At 45.5% G+C, this 18471-nt stretch overlaps 1 protein-coding gene across 2 annotated transcripts; it reads left to right on the plus strand.

Annotated features, from left to right (window-relative positions):
• The first annotated feature begins 74 nt into the window (after positions 1-74).
• ADAT1 (adenosine deaminase tRNA specific 1) lies at positions 75-11378 on the plus strand. Of its 2 annotated transcripts, XM_032229845.1 has the most exons (8): positions 75-435; positions 537-605; positions 685-739; positions 3473-3988; positions 5021-5166; positions 6272-6371; positions 8820-8906; positions 11048-11378. In XM_032229845.1, exons 1-8 carry the CDS (start codon positions 282-284, stop codon positions 11178-11180), a joined length of 1260 nt encoding a protein of 419 aa, XP_032085736.1. In that variant the 5' UTR covers positions 75-281; the 3' UTR covers positions 11181-11378. The 2 variants fall into 2 exon arrangements, with proteins under 2 accessions (XP_032085736.1, XP_032085744.1); XM_032229853.1 differs by lacking the exons at positions 75-435; positions 537-605; positions 685-739 and adding an exon at positions 2147-2277.
• The last annotated feature ends 7093 nt before the right edge of the window (positions 11379-18471 follow it).

Raw genomic sequence — 18471 nt, forward strand, 5'->3', positions numbered from 1 at the left:
GAGGGAAAACTATACTCCCAACGTGACTGAAACGAGCACTGAACTCGCCACGCTCCCAGCCTTGACTAGCCGCTCCCTGACGGCGACGCCAGGCTTTAGGCAGCTCGCTCGGCGGGGGATCGGGCCGGCGCCAAACCCGCCAGACCACCGAAAACCAGGGTCGGGTCCCGCCTCCTCCGGGCGCCGGGACGACGCCGCGTTCTTGCTTTGGGGGGGAACCTTTATTCCGTCTTTGGTTCCCGCCGGAACCGGTCCGGTCCGCCCTCCTTCCGGCCTGGGCCATGTGGGACGCCGACCAAGTGGCGGCCCTTTGCTACCGCCATTATGAAGCGCGGCTGCCGAAGCAGGGGAAGCCGGGCCGCGGAACGCGCGAGTGGACTGAGCTGGCGGCGGTGGTGCGGGCGGAGCGAGCGGAAGGTGGCGGGTCGCCTCCCGGTGAGGCCCCGGGCAGGGAGTCGAGGGGGAGGGCGGGGCGGGTGCCCGGCCCGGGAGGCCCTGCTGTTCCCCCGTCGCGTGACCTGCTTTTCTCCCCTCAGCCCTGAAGGAAGTCGTGGCCATGGGAACCGGCACGAAATGCATCGGCCAGTCCGAGATGAGGGAGACGGGTAAGCGGGGCTCGGTGGGACGCGAGGGACGCGCGGTTCCTCCGGCGCCTTCTGACCCGGCCGCGCTGCTGCTTTGCAGGGGACGTCCTCAACGACAGTCACGCGGAGGTGGTGGCCAAGAGAAGCTTCCACAGGTGGGCGCCAGAGAAGTCGGGCTGCCTGAAAAGCCGTTTGGGAATAAGGCTGGTTGATTCCTAAGGGAGCTGCCCGGAGGAGCAGCCGGGCGTCATCTGAAGGAACTCTGCCCAGCTGCCTCTCCATTCCTAGACGAAGCCCGCTTCTTTCACTCCAAGGGGCTTCAACCTGGCTATCTGTGTGAAGGCCTCTTGTTCCTGCAGAGATTAGATCCTGAGCTAAACCTGTTTTCTCCCAGCTTCTGGCAATAACATTTTGGATTCTGGTTAAGGTCTGTCTGTCTGGGCCAAATACCAAACTATCCTGTAGTTAAGCTGAGAAAGAGCATCTGACTCAGAGTCTGAGGGTAGGCTTGAATGTGGGCCTCCCCCCGTCCTAACCCAACACTTGTACATCACAGCAACACTTATTATTTCCTACTTTCTTTTGAAGGGAGATTGATTTTCTTGCTGATGCTTTACAGGCAATCCTCAAGTCATGAATGTAATGGAGCATGCCAATTACATTCATAACTTGAGGATTTGATAATTGGAACTTGTTAAATGAACAAACCCCACCCCTCCACTTGCCAATGAATTCGTTAATCAAATGTACAGTCCGGTCACCTCAGGAAAGGGGAGGACCACGAGAGGGATAAGACCACAGCCTCTGGCCAACAAAGGCCTCCCCCGCACTCACCGAGAAGTCCCAGGCTCTTCCCATCCCTTGAGGTCCCAAGCTGCTTGGGCTCTCCTCCCCACCCTGTCATCGATCGCTCACCTTTGACACCATGTCCGAGAGCCCCACACTGCCCATGGTCATCTCCTGCGTGGCCTTGGAGGCCAGAGCCCATGTCCAGGCAGGCAAAGAAGCACCTGGACAAAGGCTCTGGCACCCAAGGTCATGCAGGAGGCAGGCGTGGGGCTCTCAGGCTTGGTGTCAAAGGAGCATGTTGCAGCGTCTCTACGGTCATTCGTAAAAGCGAACAACTACTGTGGTGCTGCAAGATAGGTGACTTTGGGACCAGGTCGTAAGTACTTTTGGTGGGGATGTTGTAACTTTGAACATTCATTAAGTGGCCGTTCGAGGAATACCTGGATTGGTTTTCTAAAAGTGATACTTATTGCAGGGCATTTTTAGGAAAGGTGGATTGTAGATGTAAATAAATATAAATAATGCCCCCAGCTACAATAATCGTCCTAAGTTATTCTTGGCAGTTACCGAATTGTAGTGTCAATTCTTTCTGGCTGAAAGAGCCCCCTCCCTTGTATTTTTCATTAATTAGTTTACTTGTCTTTTTCTTTTCAGCAGCAAAAAACAAATTTTCATAAATATTTAACAAAGTTCTGGAACCATATTTCTCTCCCGTATTTTAAGAATGGTGATTATTCTATGCCTTCTAAGGATTCTATGCTCTTGCCCATCAGGTATCTTATTCATCAACTTTGGCTAGCTGCTGTAGGTCAGGAGCCTAACATTTTCACCCCTGGAACCGAAAAAGGGAAATGGCTTCTCAAACCGCTTATCAGCTTTGTTTTTTTCACCAGTCGCACACCTTGTAGGTATTATTGGAATAATTTCATAGACTTTCTTAGAAGTCTAGAATTGCTTCTCTTTCTTTAATTGACTCCTCGGTAGGCGACTTAGTACTGCTGCATTTTATTTGAGTATATGTTGTGATGGAAAAAGGGAGTTAAAGTTTAGGTAGTGGAAATACTCAGTTTCTTAATGGGACAACACAATGGACTGCTGGAGAGATCATGAAAGTTATTTGGATCAGTAGTTTACTTTGATAAGTCACCTCAAAAACTTCTCAAGATCACAAAATGGGAAATGCCTTTACATTCTCTGTATGGAAAGACTAATATCTTTTTAAAAAATTTAAAAATTATTGGCTGATGAGTTTTTAATCTGTTGCAGATTAGGGGTCCTTGGTGCCCTCTGAGCTTAGTTGTTTTCCTTGTAGACATTTCACTACCCAAACTAGTGCAGTGATGATGTTACCTGGTTTGGGTAATGAAACTTCAAGAAAACAAGGTCAAAGAGCACCAAGGACCCCTCACTTCAACCCTGAGCCTCAAAGATTCTTTGTTATCTATTGTAAATAAAACACTGTTGCTTTGATAATTGTATACATCATTGAATAAATATATGCAAAGTCCAGACGTAGAGATTCAAATCAATTTAAACCTTAAAAACTATTCCAATTAACATATACTTTGTTTGGTTATGAAATCATAGAATCATTCAAACGAGAACTAGCCCTACAGCTAGTTTCTGGTAGATCCACTTCACTTTGTCTTTCTAAAATTTCACTGATGCTTGCAGATAATGTAACATTTTGGCTCATTATACATACTCTGGCTAGAAGACTTGTAAATCTGCTCATAGAAAGTTAGTGGTAGTTCCAACTCAATTGTTATTTATATTTATAATACTGTATTACAAATAAAAGCAGCATGGTAGTATATTCCTATTTACCGTACTAGAGGATATTTTTGTTTCTCTGCTTTTATTTCATGGAATTTAATAATGAAGGGAAATTGCTTAGGTTTCTCAGGAAATTATATAGGTTGGTCTCTTACCAAGACACCATTGTTTATCATTATATTTAGAGTATTTAGAGTATTTATTAATACTTATAGGCCGCCCTTTTCCCTGAGGGGACTCAGGGCAATTATCATTAGATAATTGTTCTCTGATGTTGAAAATATGTCTCTTCAATTCTTTAAGTTGTATACTGTTTTTTGTAGGTGGGGATGGCTCCATTATCCCAATGATGGAAATGGATGCCCAGCCTTCTTTGCTCCTGAGCCCAAACAAGAACTCAGAATGGGCAGCTGTGACTGCAGGGCACAAGAGAGCTATAAAAGAGAGATGGAAGAAAAAGTCACTGGTTCCTCTCCCAAGAAACCAAGAATGGATGATAGCAATTCTATCAATAATTCAGAGTTCTCCGCTGATCACCTTAGAGGAACCCAAATAGTGGACCTGCATAGAACGGGGGCCAAATGTGTCCAAGGAGAAACAACGGATTCCCGAAGGCCAGGCATTGAATATCATACTATAGGGCTTCTACGGATCAAACCAGGCCGTGGAGCCCAGACATCCTCCATGTCTTGTAGTGATAAACTGGCACGCTGGAATGTTCTTGGCTGGCAGGGAGCACTTCTGATGCATTTCCTTCAGCAGCCTATCTACCTGCCAGCCCTGGTGGTCGGTCAGTGCCCCTACAGTTGGGAGACTCTGCACCGGGCCATTGTGGCAAGGTGAGTGAGTTATAACTAGGCGACAGCACAGTACTTTTGCAGTTCCTCTGCTCAATGGACAAGTACAACACGAAGGGATACCTTGTCCCTTTTGTAAATCCTCAGCATTGCAGTAGTTGTGATGGGATGGCAAGAGATGTAAACCGCCTCTTGAGTTTATGGAGATTATTCATGATAAAAAAGATGTGTGCACCCAGGCCTAAATTTTCTGCTTACTCTTATACTAGCAATGAATTTAATGGATTTGGAGAGAGGTTGTTTTCAAAAATAGGTCATCCTGGTAACTGCACTGGATGATATTTTTCAAGATTTTTTTTACTTTGTCCCAGCGTGTATATAGAACCTAAATCTTGGCAATCTGGTAGAAAATAAATGAAACTTAGTGCAGCTGTTTAGCTTCTTGTTAGCACAGTCTGGTTTTCCTCCCCTTCACTCTGGCGAGGAAGCAATAAAAGGAACAGTCCTAAGCATCCTGAATTTGGAGAGGTCTTTATATTGCAAAAATGTGCAATTCATATTAAGCAAATTAAGACTCTGTTCATGTTTTATTTGGCTATTGCTGTCTAGAACAGGGGTAAATTAATTGCTGAGAGACAGGTTCTTTTTCTTGCTTTCTGCTTCTCCCAAATCATCTGCTGCTTCCAAGATTTAACAAGAATGGCTTTAATAATCCCACAACTCTTTACAGCTTTAAGGGATAGAAACCTATTTAAAATAAGCAAAGGACGAAAGCAGTACATCTCAGATCATTGACAGGCTCACTTCCATTGCCATAATTTAAACTGCTGTGTGAAACACATGAATTGGCCTAACTTTGATCTGCCTCTCTGCAAAATTAGCTCTGAATGCAAAATCTCCTCTCTTCTGAGGATTCATTTACACTGATATAGGGGACGTAGCCAGAATATGTTTGCTTTTTTACACCAAGTGGATGACCTTTGTTATTGCTGAATGAAAGGCGAGATTGGCAGTAAACAAGTCCAACATATGGTAAATAAATAAATATGACATTATTCCTCCCCTCCTTCGTAGGTGTCATCTAGTCTCACATTTGCCAGAAGGTTTCCATGTTCATGAGTTGGAAATTCTACAGTCCCAGCTAGGTTTCATCCATAGTCGTGAAGCAGCCAAGTCTGGCCATGTTCTGGGACAAGGAAAGTTAGTGTCCTGTGGCACAGGTAAATATCACGGAAGGAATCTGAAGGGGGTGAATTTGTGAGAATTCTTTTTTGCCCTTTCACATCCTTTCTTATTAAGATAGGTTGTGGTGAGCTGGTATGTTGTGGGAACTGCATCAGAGATGCAGAAACGGCAGTACCGGGCAGCAACAAAATACACCCACTCCTCCAAAAAGGCTTACCCATCCTAGCCAAAGGCTTGGGCAAAGAACCAAGTCTTTAAGGGTCCTTTGAAATGCCAATAGGGTGGGAACATTCTGGATTTGGGGGGGGGGGGGACTTCGTTCCAGAGAGCAGGTGCTATGGCAGAGAAAGTGCACTTTCCGAATCCTGGCAGATGGCATTGTTGAATTAAAGGAAACTAAATTATGCCAAGCCAAATCTATTACTGTAGCAGTTCTAATAAAAGATCACAATGGGGAGATGGGGAGATAGGCAACCCCTCACATAGGTGAAGTCACAGTCAGTTCTGGGAACTTCAAAAGGATCTTGGAAATCAGCAGTTATTCTGAACCACTAGTGAATAGAATTGTGTGGTGAGTCTAGATCTTGAAAGATATCATGACAACAGTCAGATAAATAAAGCTTAAGTCCAGGCCAAGAAAATGGTTTACAAAACTTCTTAGGCCACCCCCTTAATCCTCATGAAGATAAAAGAGGGAGGAAGTAAAGCACATTGAGACTTGCAAAATCTATTACTGTAGCAGTTCTAATAAAAGTAGCTTCATGGCATCTACTTTTTAGCCTGGTATTTGTAGTACTTACCAATTATGAGAGTGACTTCTAAGCCTGCTTTCCAAGAAAAGGGTAATGTGAATCTTATGTAAAGTTATATGAGAAGCTGATGATCCTTGGACACTGTCCGAGATGGGGTGTACCTTGAAAACTATATTAAAGATCCTGTGGAAAAGGTTAATTCCGGTAGGAGACACTGTAAGAGTTGCAGGAAGAGACTTCTGGAAAAGCTGGTGAAATAGGAGATTTCATGAACGGCAGAAGCAAAATCATATTGTGGTCGTCAGTCTGAAGGGATTGTTTTGCAGCAATAGAGATAGCATCTGTTTCTTTGAAAATACCATAATTTCTCTCTCACCCCGTTTTCCAGCTATCAGTTGGAGTGCTGTCGCAGATCATCCATTAGATGTCACTTCACATGGTTTTAGACAAGGGACCTGCAAGAAAAGGATTGGGAGCTTGACATCCAGGTACATGTGCCTGCTGGATCTAGGGATTCTGCCTGGATCCCTTTATGTGGCGTGTGGAGTTCACAGGGGTAGGGGTGTGTATGTGTATCGGCAGGAGGTGAGTGGAGATTGGAAGATCACTGCACCCCCACCCCCCCCAAAAAAGGATTTGAGTACTCTGGTTGTCAATACTTCATCCTGGATCTCTTTTGGGGGGAAAGAAACTATGAATATTTGCTTATTGTTTAGTTTCTGGCAGAGTTGCTTGAGGGTCTTATGTGTGGTAGCACTGTATCTGACATTTACAACTGATTTTAAAGCATGGCCCTGAAAACCCATGTTATTGGACTTAGAGAGCTTCAGAAATTAATATTAGAAAATTGCAGAATAGTTTGTTTTTAAAAATGCCTTCCTTTTCTCTTGCCCCTGCTGCTCATACTGTTCCAGAGGATCACCTGTGGGCAATGTTTTAGCAGCCAGGGACTCCCTGATTTTTCCTCCGATTTTTGTAGGGGCATGACTTGAACTCTTAATGTCACCAGAGTGAATACCGCCAATATTTGGAGGTAAATTTAGGAGCACATTTTGACCCCTTAAAACCCACATTAGGGGAAATAATGGTGTATGGGATTAGTGGAAGTATGTTAAGGAGATGAAGAGACTTACATTTCTGTTTTGCCCTTAAATCTTCTGAGCGAACAGGGCTGAATTTTTCAACTGGTGGTGGAAGTGGATGATCTGGGGAATGTAAAATAGATGGCGTCCACATGTGGGAAGTTGTTTCCTCTGCCTCTTATAAAAGAATTGAAAAACTGCCATCACCTTTGCAAAATGTCCTAAGAAGGGTTAGAATTCAGATTGTGAAATTCTGAACAGTTTATGAGACTGCTGTATGAGATAATTAGATGCAATATGATGAGCTTCTGACTAGGCTGTGGTCCACTTACTGATGATATCCTGAAGTTTTGCCAGCAACTGTGGCTGGAATATTCATAAGTGAAAGTGGTCTGCTTTGTAACACTTGTGATTGGTGCTGGCCATGAAAGTCTGCATCAATATAATATATAGATTAGTTGATTGATTAAAGAAACTATAAATGCACTCTTAGTATTCTTTGTCCTTATTTGGTGATTTTGGATTCAAGTTATAGTTATTAAATATTTGCTTGACAACAGATGGATTTTTAATTTCCTGTTGTCAGTTTCCTGCTGACATTACTTTGGCATGTCATGTGTCTCTTCTTGCCAACAAATTCCTGTCTGCCTCAGATCTGCCTAGAGAGCGATGGAAGTGTCCTTGTTGCAGTTCGATAGAACCAGCCACTCGGATGGCAAAATGGGGGATTTTGGGGTTGACTGAGAAAAAGCAGAGTTTGGAACAAATAGTTTAAAGCCTTGCATGAGCTTACAAGTGACTTTTGCTGACCGTTTTCTGGAGGAGGGGATAAGCCATGCTGATTGTATGGTGATCACTTCTTCCTAGGATAGTCATATAACAGATTGCAATTACCTCTTCCCACATGGGGTTTATTTATGACAATTAATAAAAGTGTACATTTAATAAGGAACAAATTCACCTGACCGACACCACATGTATGAATTCCTGTCTGAACTTTGCAGCTGTAAAACCATTTGTGGTAAGGTCTAAAGTCATTTGGGAGCGTGATAAAGCAGCAAGGAAGAGTGTTTATATGCCTTTGTGTTGCACTTCGTGTTTTTTACTGGCAACTTTACAGAAGGCAGACACTAATAATTAGCTTTGAGAGGACAGAATTTGACCTGGAAGATGAACTAGGTAGTAAATTTTATAGGATGAACCTCCATCTGATCACTAGGAGGAAAGCTTTTTGGTACATGAATAGTGGAGAAGTGCATTTTTACTGCTTAGAAAATGAGTATAGTTTGTAAGTACTGTAGGGTTGTAAACAATCTGTCAATCAACATACGCAGCCTGTGAGTGAGCATCAAAGGGATATTTTGTCCCAAAGGTGGCCATTCTGGAGAGGGTTTTCGTGATTGCTAACGGTTAATATATTGCCTTGATGACTCATAGTCAATTGGTAGCCATCCGCAATACCTACGGTTGACACTGAAAGTGTTACAGCAGAAGTTGGATTTGATGCATACAAGATTTATCCACCAGCCAGTATCATAAATGCAGCCTTCAATAACAGACAACGGTGCATATTGGTATGATGCACCTGATATTGGATTCTGAACTATGAAGTTTAGGAACAGTTTAAAAATAAAATCAGCAGTGATTAAATGAATATCTTTCGTTAAAGCATTCAGATACTGCATTCTCTTGTAATCAGCCAGCTATGCCAGTTTGATTCAACATCAATTCTCTTGGTAGCCGGGCATCTTGCAGAAAAACACAAATATTGTAATAGTTATTGTTCTGGTCTTTTTCTATGGGACTTTGCCAGAAAGTATGTCTGACTGAAACTTGCTCTGCTGTTAATGACAGGTCTCGAATTTGCAAGGTGGAACTTTTCCATGCTTTTCTAGAAGTGGTGGCCAGCATTCCTCTGAAAAACCTACCAGAAACTCTCACGTAAGACTTTTAATTCTCCCAGGACTTGTTATCTTATCATACCACCTTACTCTCTTCTCAGATCATGGTCATTTCATGGTTTCTTTCCCTCCTATTCATTGCATCCAGTTTTTGGTTTTCCACTGCTGTGCATTGCATGTTTTACTCTGATGCTCTTTGCTGTTTTGAACGCAAATGTGCAAATGAGGCTTTAAAGATCAGCTTCTTTATACTGAGTCTTCCCTGTTGGGAGTGCTGCTTTGCCTCATTCCCATACCAGCGTGGCTTTTCCTGTCTCTTACCACCCCAGATCTACCTATTAGAGCAGTAAATTCTGAATGACAGAGATTGATTGATAGAGCCAAGGTGGCGCAGTGGTTAAATGCAGCACTGCAGGCTACTGCTAGATCAGCAGTTCAGCGGTTCAAATCTCACCGGCTCAGGGTTGACTCAGCCTTCCATCCTTCCGAGGTGGGTAAAATGAGGACCCAGATTGTTGTTGGGGGCGATATGCTGACTCTCTGTAAACCGCTTAGAGAGGGCTGAAAGCCCTATGAAGCGGTATATAAGTCTACTACTGCTATTGATTGACCCTGGGTATGACGGAGTGACAGTGCATTCCTTGTGAAATGTTGGTCAAGTGCTACTCATATTTTCACTATGCCTGCCTTTTTCAAAAACATTTTTCAAAACTATCACTTGTCCTAGGCAACATTTCCATGATGAGCAGGCAGCTGCTTTCTGCTTTATATTTGCACGAGATTAGATGAAATCTAAACTACCAAAGATAAGAGGATTTTGGGTTTTTTCTGCTACTCTGAGAAGGCAAAGATATTTTTTTTTGGGTAGTCCTTAAAGGTTGACAACTGCCACTTGGGTTACAATGGCAGGGCTGAAATTTCCATCGCTAAGCAATGTGGTAGCAATCCTGGTTCTCCCCATTGCCATTATTAAGCAAGGACCTTGTGTGATGGCAACTTGCAGTTTCATGCTGGCTTCCAAGAAGCAAAGTCAATGGGAAAGCTGACAGAAGACACAAGTCCCAGCAACTTGCAAGCAGGCTGCTGTGCGGACACATTATGTAGTGCAGGCAAGAGCCATACAGCTAATAAAATGTGAACGTAAACAAATATAAATCAAATAGAGAGATGAGTGAACATATGCCAACCCCAACACAGCATTCTAAACATTAGTTTTGATTTTCAAGGCATTCCTGAAGCGAAGGTGTCATCTGGATTTCATAGGAAGTTGGGCACGGCATCCCAGAAAAATACTCCTCTTGTCCTTTCCTGAATTTTCTGCTTCATTCCTACCTTGTATGAGGGAACCAGATAGGGAAAATATACTGAAATATATATAGCCCTGCAGGTATCTGCTTGTCAAACCGTATAGGACCTTTGAAGGATCCTCTGCTGGCATAAGTCTTCACAACTTTGCATTCGCGTAAGACGGGCCAATCATTTGGCAAGCAGCTCAACCCAGCCTCTCCAGGTTTGACATGTTGCTGCATAGCTCAGGCAATTCAGGTATTGGTGCCATTTCTTTGGGGTAGCAAAGACCAGATCTTTTTAGAGCCTTTCTTGGAACATGCCTCTGTAAGAGAGCCCAGAGTGTCAGCCAGAGTTGCTAATGCGCAGGGACTGTTTAAGGGACAACAGATATTATAGTAGCAGACTTGTCTACCTAACTGTCTCTATCAAATTTATATAGCCACTCATCTCACATGAAGCTTAAGCTTAAACCCTGGTGGAAAGCTGAAGGTTTTATTGTGCAAGCTCTATAGGGTTAACATGTTTAGCAAATGTTCACCTGGGTGATTGCCTCACGAGAGGGCCAGTTCTGCCAGAACCAAATTAAGTATTTGGAAAGCCTCGGTGGCCCTGTGGAGAGGCGATTGCTTTTCTTCCCAAACTTTTGTGAAACCGAGCCTGTCGTTGCCCACCTGGTTTCTTTGTAAGGCAGTGAACACTCGCCCTGGAGTCAGGCCCAGAAGGCAGAACTGCTGCTGAGCTTTCCTCCTGCATACAGTGACATCTTTTAGCAAACAGATGGCTGCAGCTTTTGGCAAGGCTGCTACGAAAGGGAGGGTTGAATGTTTGTCCAGCCAGGCCTTGAGCCGGAGAGCAGAGGAGCCCCTCCCAAGTGTCATTTGCTCTCTTTAGAGCCAAGGGACTGCGGACATACTGGGAGTACAAAGAAGCTGCTGCTTCATACCAAGAGGCATGGAAGGAACTGCGCAGCCAGGCCTTTGGTGCCTGGGTGAGGAATAGCCGCCATTACCAGTACTTCACATGAAGAAGGAACCGAGTGACTGTCTATCACTTACACATCTCTCAGCTTTGGCACAAAATGCTCCATTATTATTATTATTATTATTTATCATAGCCAATACTAAGAACAGCGTCAGTGCTTTTGGTACTATTCCTCTGAAAATGATGTCTTCCTCCAAAACGCACTGGGAAGATTTTGGAATAAAGTATATATACCCCTTTCCTTCTGGTTGACTGAGTCTTTATATTCTGTTCGTGTATGGAAATATAGGGTGGATTTTTGTTGATCCACAATTTTTGATGAAACTCTCTTGAGGCTACATACATCCCCATCCTGAAAACAGGACAGAACATTCTGAATTTGGAAAGAAGGCATATACAGCTAATAATAATAATAACCCCCAGCCCCCACCCCTTCAATATATACTCCCTGGATTGTTCTTTCCCCAAGTCAGTTTTTAGAATATAATTTTGGACAGGGGCTTAATGAACTGTGACCACCATTGTACCATCCTGTACCATTTTACTGCCACTGTGATAGTAACATGGGATTGTAATAGGGGATGTTCACCGAACTTATCAAGAGGCTGAAAATTTCAGAGTTGTGATAATTTTAAAGACACTAACAACATGAAATGAAATGAAACAAGTGCTCCAAAACCTCCAAACTCAGAAGCCGTCCCAATCTCAAAGTGATATGCAGAAGGATACTAATGGTGTTAGATAGTGACAGATTTAAGGAAGATGAAACGAAAACCGGAGTGTACATTGTATTCCTGTACAGCAGGACTCAACATACAAGGTACTTAAGAAATATTCCTTATGTACAAGAACTCCTAGTAGTAGAAAATCAACTTGCATCAGTATTGCAGTAATTATCAAGTCAGAAGGCTACAAGAATTGATGGAATATGTTTGGAAATAAAGCAAGCAACAGAAGAAGAATCAGTGAAGCCAGTAAAACCAAACCATATCAGCCAATCTGGAGATCAGCACAGTGGCCCACAGATTGTTCGAGGTTGGTTGACATCAGTATTAAAGAAGACTTAAGCGGGCAAACTATTATAGTTCCTTAACACTTAGAATCATGAATTCAGATTAGAGTACTGCATGGAAAAAAAAGTCTAGATTTCAAGCTGGCCCTAGGGAAAAAAACTGTTGCTGATGCACACAGTATTATTGAGAAAGTCAGAAAATAACCAAGAAATGTCAATATGTTTCAATGATTATGGAAAGATGAGCAATTGTGTCAACTTAAGTCAAGCTGTGGAATGTCCTTAAGAAAATGGGAATTCCAGAATAATATCATGTGTCTTCATGTGAAACTTACTGTCACGCCCCACTCCATTCCATAATTAGGAAAGAAGACCAAGAGACTCCATGGGTTGGAAATCCAAAGTACTTTTACTAATTATAAATGGTAAGCGAGCAGTAGTGAAGCAAGATCTGAATAATATGGCGCGAAAGCAATTGATATATGGCAAAGCCCGTTCCCCCCCTTAGGATCAAAGCTCCAGTCCAATCATAAGTCCTTCAAATGTCAGGTGTGAGATAACTTCAAAAAGACAGGCCAAGATGGAATGTGAAGGCCGTTGATGCAGGCGGGAAACACGTACGCATGCGTAAACCCCAACGACTGGAACATCCTAGAACATTCCTGCAGCAGACCTCCAGCACATCAATTAAAACCCTCCCACATACACGCCCCCCCCTCCCGTTTCATGGCAGCTGAAGCAGCAGCAAAGCAGAAGCTGACATCCGGCCGTCCCCCGGAAAAAGGCTGTCCGGCCTGGAAGAAAAACAAACAAAACAGACAACACAGAACAAAACAGACAAACAACAAACAAACAAAAGAGGGAAAGGAGAAAAGTCAAGGCTTGTCGGGATAAGCAGCATAAAATTTCCGAAGCAAGCGGGGAGCACGAACATGGGACTTATCAACCCATTCCGTGTTGGAGGGGGGAAAATGTTTCCAAGCCACAAGGTATTGGATGCGATTGCGGTGCCTGCGGGAATCCAGAATGTCCCGGACTTCAAAATGACGTTCCCCATCAACAAGCAACGGAGCAGGCGGGGGGTCATCTGCGGGCCGCAGGTCAGACACCCGAACTGGCTTGATGAGGTTGATATGGAATACCGGATGGATCCGGTTAAGATGTTTGGGCAATTGCAAACGAACCGAAACAGGATTGATAACTTTCAAAATCGGGAAAGGGCCAACATACTTGGGACCCAATTTCTTAGACTTTTGCGTGGTATGCAAGAATTTCGTGGACAAATACACTAAATCACCAACGTGGTACTCATAAGGCTGAGAGCGTTTCCTATCAGCCTGTTTCTTATGAGCCTTGTGGGCTGCGTCCAAGGTGGAACGAGTGAGGGGCCAAAGGCGACTGAGACGTTCACTCCAGTCCGCCACGGAAGGAACCTGAGGGTGGGCCGTAGGCAGTTCGGGGATAGGAACAAAATCATGGCCATAAACGACCCTGAAAGGGGTGAACCCAGTGCTGGAGTGAACCGAATTGTTATAGGCCACTTCAGCGTGTGGTAACAAGTCCACCCAATCGTCCTGTTGATAATTGATGAAACAACGTAAATATTGTTCAAGGACGGAATTAGTACGTTCACAGCCGCCATTAGTCTGAGGATGGTAGGCGGAGCTAAGGCCCTGGGCGGAGCCAATACGCGTGAGGAACTCCTTCCAAAACTTGGATGTGAATTGGACTCCACGATCGGAGATAATACGGTCGGGAACGCCATGCAAGCGGTATATGTGGGAAAGGAAGAGCTTAGCCAAGGCCTTGGCGGAAGGAATCTTGTGGCACGGCACGAAGTGAACTTGCTTGGAGAACAAATCAGTAACCACCCAGATAACCGTGTGCCCCTGGCTCTCGGGAAGGTCCACAATAAAGTCCATTGAAATTTCCTTCCACGGGGCAATGGGGCGGGCGACGGACTGTAGAAGTCCGTGTGGTTTCCCCGGAGGTTTTTTGGCGGTAGCGCAAACCGGGCAACTGGAGACATAAAGTTCAATGTCCTTTTTTAAAGAGGGCCACCAGAATTGTCTCTTCACGAGGTGCAAAGTTTTCACGAATCCAAAATGACCCGCCATCCTGGAGTCATGAGCGCGACGAAGGACCACAAGACGTAAGGAAGCGGGGATGTATAATTTAGCTCCAATCCACGGTAGATCGTCTCTCATGGTGCATTCGTCCCGATGGTTCAGGAACCAGTCGTCTTGAGGGAGAGCTGCTTTGAGGTCAGAAAGCAGGTCGTGAGGCACGTCCTTTTGGGCCTTGGTCTGGTGACGTGTGAGCACCGGAGCCGCCAAGAGTGGTTGGACGATACTCAGCTTGGAACAATTATACTGAGGTAACCGGGACAAAGCATCGGCCATGAAATTCTTTCCACCCGGGATATACTTTAGAGTGAAATTGAAACGGTTAAAATATTGGGCCCAACGCATTTGCTTTGGGGAGAGACGGCGAGGCGTGCGCAACGCCTCCAAATTTTTGTGGTCAGTCCACACCTCAAAAGGGTGTTTAGAGCCTTCAAGGAAGTGGCGCCAAGTAGCGAGGGCCCAACGAACTGCAAACGCCTCTTTCTCCCAGACCGCCCAGCGTCGTTCCGTGTCAGTGAGTTTACGTGAGGTGTACGCGCAAGGCTGTAAGGTACCCTGGTCATTGGCTTGTAGCAGAACAGCCCCAACTGCGACATCACTGGCATCAGCTTGGACAACGAAGGGTTGGTTGAGGTCAGGGTGTTTAAGAACTGGTTCAGCGGCAAAAAGGCGTTTAAGCTTTTCGAACGCCGCCTGGCATTCCATGGTCCAGTCCAAAGGCTTACTGGGTTTAGGTTTTGGGTCGCCTTTAGTTTTGAGCAAATTAGTAATAGGGAGAGCAATGTCGGCAAAAGAGGGAATAAATTGACGGTAGAAATTAGCGAAACCCAAAAATTGTTGCAGTTGTTTACGAGTTTTGGGAGCGTCCCATTCAGTGACGGCCTTTACCTTCTCAGGGTCCATTTCAACTCCATGAGGGGAGATACGGTAGCCCAGATAGTCAATAGTAGTTTGGTGAAACTCACACTTAGACAATTTGGCATACAAGTTGGCTGCACGGAGTTTTTTCAAAACAGTGCGCACCAGATTGACGTGGTGGTCGTGAGAGCGGGTATAAATGAGGATATCGTCCAGATATACGATAACGCCCTTATAGAGATGATCGTGCAGGATCTCATTAATAAACTGCATGAATACAGCAGGAGCCCCCTGTAGGCCAAAAGGCATGACCCGGAACTGGAAACAACCAAGAGGGCAGTTAAAGGCGGTCTTCCATTCGTCCCCCTCCTTAATGCGAACCCTATAGTACGCTTCACGCAGGTCCAATTTTGTGAAGATGCGGCCCTTCCCCAGTTGCGCCAATAAGTCCTTCATCAATGGGAGTGGGTAGAGGTTTTGAGAACATATGGCGTTAAGGTTCCTAAAGTCACAACATAAACGAAGAGACCCATCTTTCTTCTCACGAAACAGCACAGGGGCCGCCACCTTGGGTCGGGCCGGTTCAATGAAACCACGTTTCAAATTTTTGTCGATGAAAGAACGCATCTCCTCCATTTCCCTGGGTGACATGGAGTAAATGCGGGGTTTTGGGAGTTTGACCCCGGGCAAAATGTCGATGGAGCAATCAGTAGGCCTGTGGGGGGGCAGAATGTCCGAAGATTGCTCGCTGAAGACTTCCTTAAGATCCAAATATTCTTTCGGAATTTTCTCCTCTCCTGCAATCCTCTCCTGCCCCCTAGCGGCTACTTCAGGAACGTTAGTGACGCCAGGTTGGTTTGGAGAGCCCTCCCCCACTGGAGGCAATTTGGAGCGAATACGCAAGCGGCCTGTCCGCCAATTTATGTGAGGGTTCCACTTCCGGAGCCACGGGATGCCCAAAATAAGTGGTCTGTCCATGCCAGGTGCGACCACAAAAGAGATTAATTCAGTGTGAGTACCCATTTTCATTTCCAAAGGCTCAGTAAAAAAATGGGCGGGCCCCCCCCCGCAATCGATCCGTCTATCTGGCAAAAAACAATAGGGGTTTTCAAAGTGCGCAATTTGAGGCCTAATTTCTCAACCATGGCTGGGTTGATCATGGACCGGGAACAGCCGGAATCCAGTAATGCTAGGAGGGTGGCAGGTGTCCCCTCAGGAGGAACTTTTAATTCAATAGGGAGTAGAAGGGGCCCCTTGTTTGAACTCACCCAGTGAGGTGAAGTGTCGTCATCTGAGTCATCAGAAGAAGAGGAGTTAGCATCCGCGTCATCCTTCAAAGGTTGGGGAAGAGGAGGGGGGTTGGTTTCCCCAGCGAAAGCCGTTTCCCTCTTTTTCTTTTCAGAGCCTCTGGCAGGTTTCTCCTCACGTCTGGGAGGGGGTTGGGCAGAGAGGGGTGATTTCGCCCGACAGAGGGGGGCGGTATGCCCAAGCTTCCCACAGCGAAAACATGTTAAAGGTCTGGAGGAGCCAGAAGGGGGCTCCCTCGCGTCGCCTCGGCGTTTGGAAAGCGCTGGAGTAGTAGGAGGGGGGAGGGACTTGGCAGCTCTTTCTTTTCGCTTCCTTCTTTCTTCAGTGGCATAACGCAGACGAATTAAGTCAAGCTCAGCGTCAGCAGCATGTTCAAACCAAGTGATTAAACGCCTCGGCAGGTTACGATTGACACATTGTTGATAAATGTCAGCGTTTAAGCCTTCAGCAAATCTGTCCAGAAGTGCATCCTCCCCCCAGCCTCTCATGTACTGAGACAGACATTGAAATTCCTGGATGTATTGGGCGACCGGTCTATCGTCTTGGTCAAAGGTTAAAAACTTTAATTTGTTCCGCTTCTCAGTTAACGGGTCATCAAAACGTTGGCGGAAAGCCGCCATAAAACGGTTGAAATTCCCCAAGAGGGGAGAACCAGACATATGCAAAGCAGTTGACCACGTAGCCGCTTCACCGTCCAAGGATAAAAGAACCATTCTGACCCTTAAAGTGTCAGATTCAAAGTCCCGCCCATATATTTCCATGTAGTTAAAGACTTGCATAAGAAAGGAGGGAAGGGTGGCTGAAGCACCATTAAAACGCACAGGCAAGGGAGGAATTTTAGCCATCCGATGTCGTCGAGGGGGGGCCTGGGGGGGAGGTCCCCTTTGATCAGCAAAACCTCTAGCCGCAGGGGGTGATACAGGCCGAGGGGGGGGTGGGGGAGAATCCTGGCGTGGGTGACGTTGCCAACTTCTCCAGTCTCTTTCCTCCTCCCCCCTCCTGTCCTCCAAAAAGGTTTGACCCCAATAATCAGGTAACTCACTTCGCTGTGGTTTTCTCACGGGGCCCTGGTGTTGATAATTTCTCCATTCAGCTTCATCGCCTCTTTGGCTCCAATAGTCAGGGAAATCACCCGCCTGAGGTTTCCTCACGGCCCCTGGCTCCAGCGAAGTTTGTTGAGGTGGTCTCTGGGTGAGTCCAGCATTCCAGCTTGTCTCTATTTCTCTTTGCCCCACTGAAGTTGACCAACGGGGTAGGGGGGAAGGCTCAGGCTGATTGGAAATTTGTAGTTGAAATAAATCTTCGTGCAGAGGTCGGTCAGACGGGCTGGGCTGGTGTAAAGAAAGGTCGGGAGGTCCCAGTTCACTGGAATCCGTCCCTCCAACGGCGCCTTCCTCTTCTCTGGTCGGAGAAGACATTATGTCCCTTCTCGGTAGACGTAAATCTCCTGGAAAGGGATATTATTCAGAGATCTTGCTTCTTGTCACGCCCCACTCCATTCCATAATTAGGAAAGAAGACCAAGAGACTCCATGGGTTGGAAATCCAAAGTACTTTTACTAATTATAAATGGTAAGCGAGCAGTAGTGAAGCAAGATCTGAATAATATGGCGCGAAAGCAATTGATATATGGCAAAGCCCGTTCCCCCCCTTAGGATCAAAGCTCCAGTCCAATCATAAGTCCTTCAAATGTCAGGTGTGAGATAACTTCAAAAAGACAGGCCAAGATGGAATGTGAAGGCCGTTGATGCAGGCGGGAAACACGTACGCATGCGTAAACCCCAACGACTGGAACATCCTAGAACATTCCTGCAGCAGACCTCCAGCACATCAATTAAAACCCTCCCACATACACGCCCCCCCCTCCCGTTTCATGGCAGCTGAAGCAGCAGCAAAGCAGAAGCTGACACTTACGCACAGAGTAGAAAATGACAATCCAGATTGCAAAACGGACTGGTTTCAGTTTGAGTTAGGGACAAGGACGACTAGGCGGCAAAAGATGAAGACCCCCATTCCAAACTTCCTCCCACC

Source organism: Thamnophis elegans, chromosome 1 (assembly GCF_009769535.1).
Source record: "Thamnophis elegans isolate rThaEle1 chromosome 1, rThaEle1.pri, whole genome shotgun sequence".
Lineage (NCBI taxonomy): Eukaryota > Metazoa > Chordata > Lepidosauria > Squamata > Colubridae > Thamnophis > Thamnophis elegans.

Bases quoted from the DNA above. Each gene is read 5' to 3' on its own strand.
- ADAT1 (XM_032229845.1), top strand. From the start codon at position 282: ATGTGGGACGCCGACCAAGTGGCGGCCCTTTGCTACCGCCATTATGAA. The intron at 740-3,472 runs GTGGGCGCCAGA...TGTTTTTTGTAG, and splicing joins GCCAAGAGAAGCTTCCACAG to GTGGGGATGGCTCCATTATC. The intron at 3,989-5,020 runs GTGAGTGAGTTA...CCTCCTTCGTAG, and splicing joins CACCGGGCCATTGTGGCAAG to GTGTCATCTAGTCTCACATT.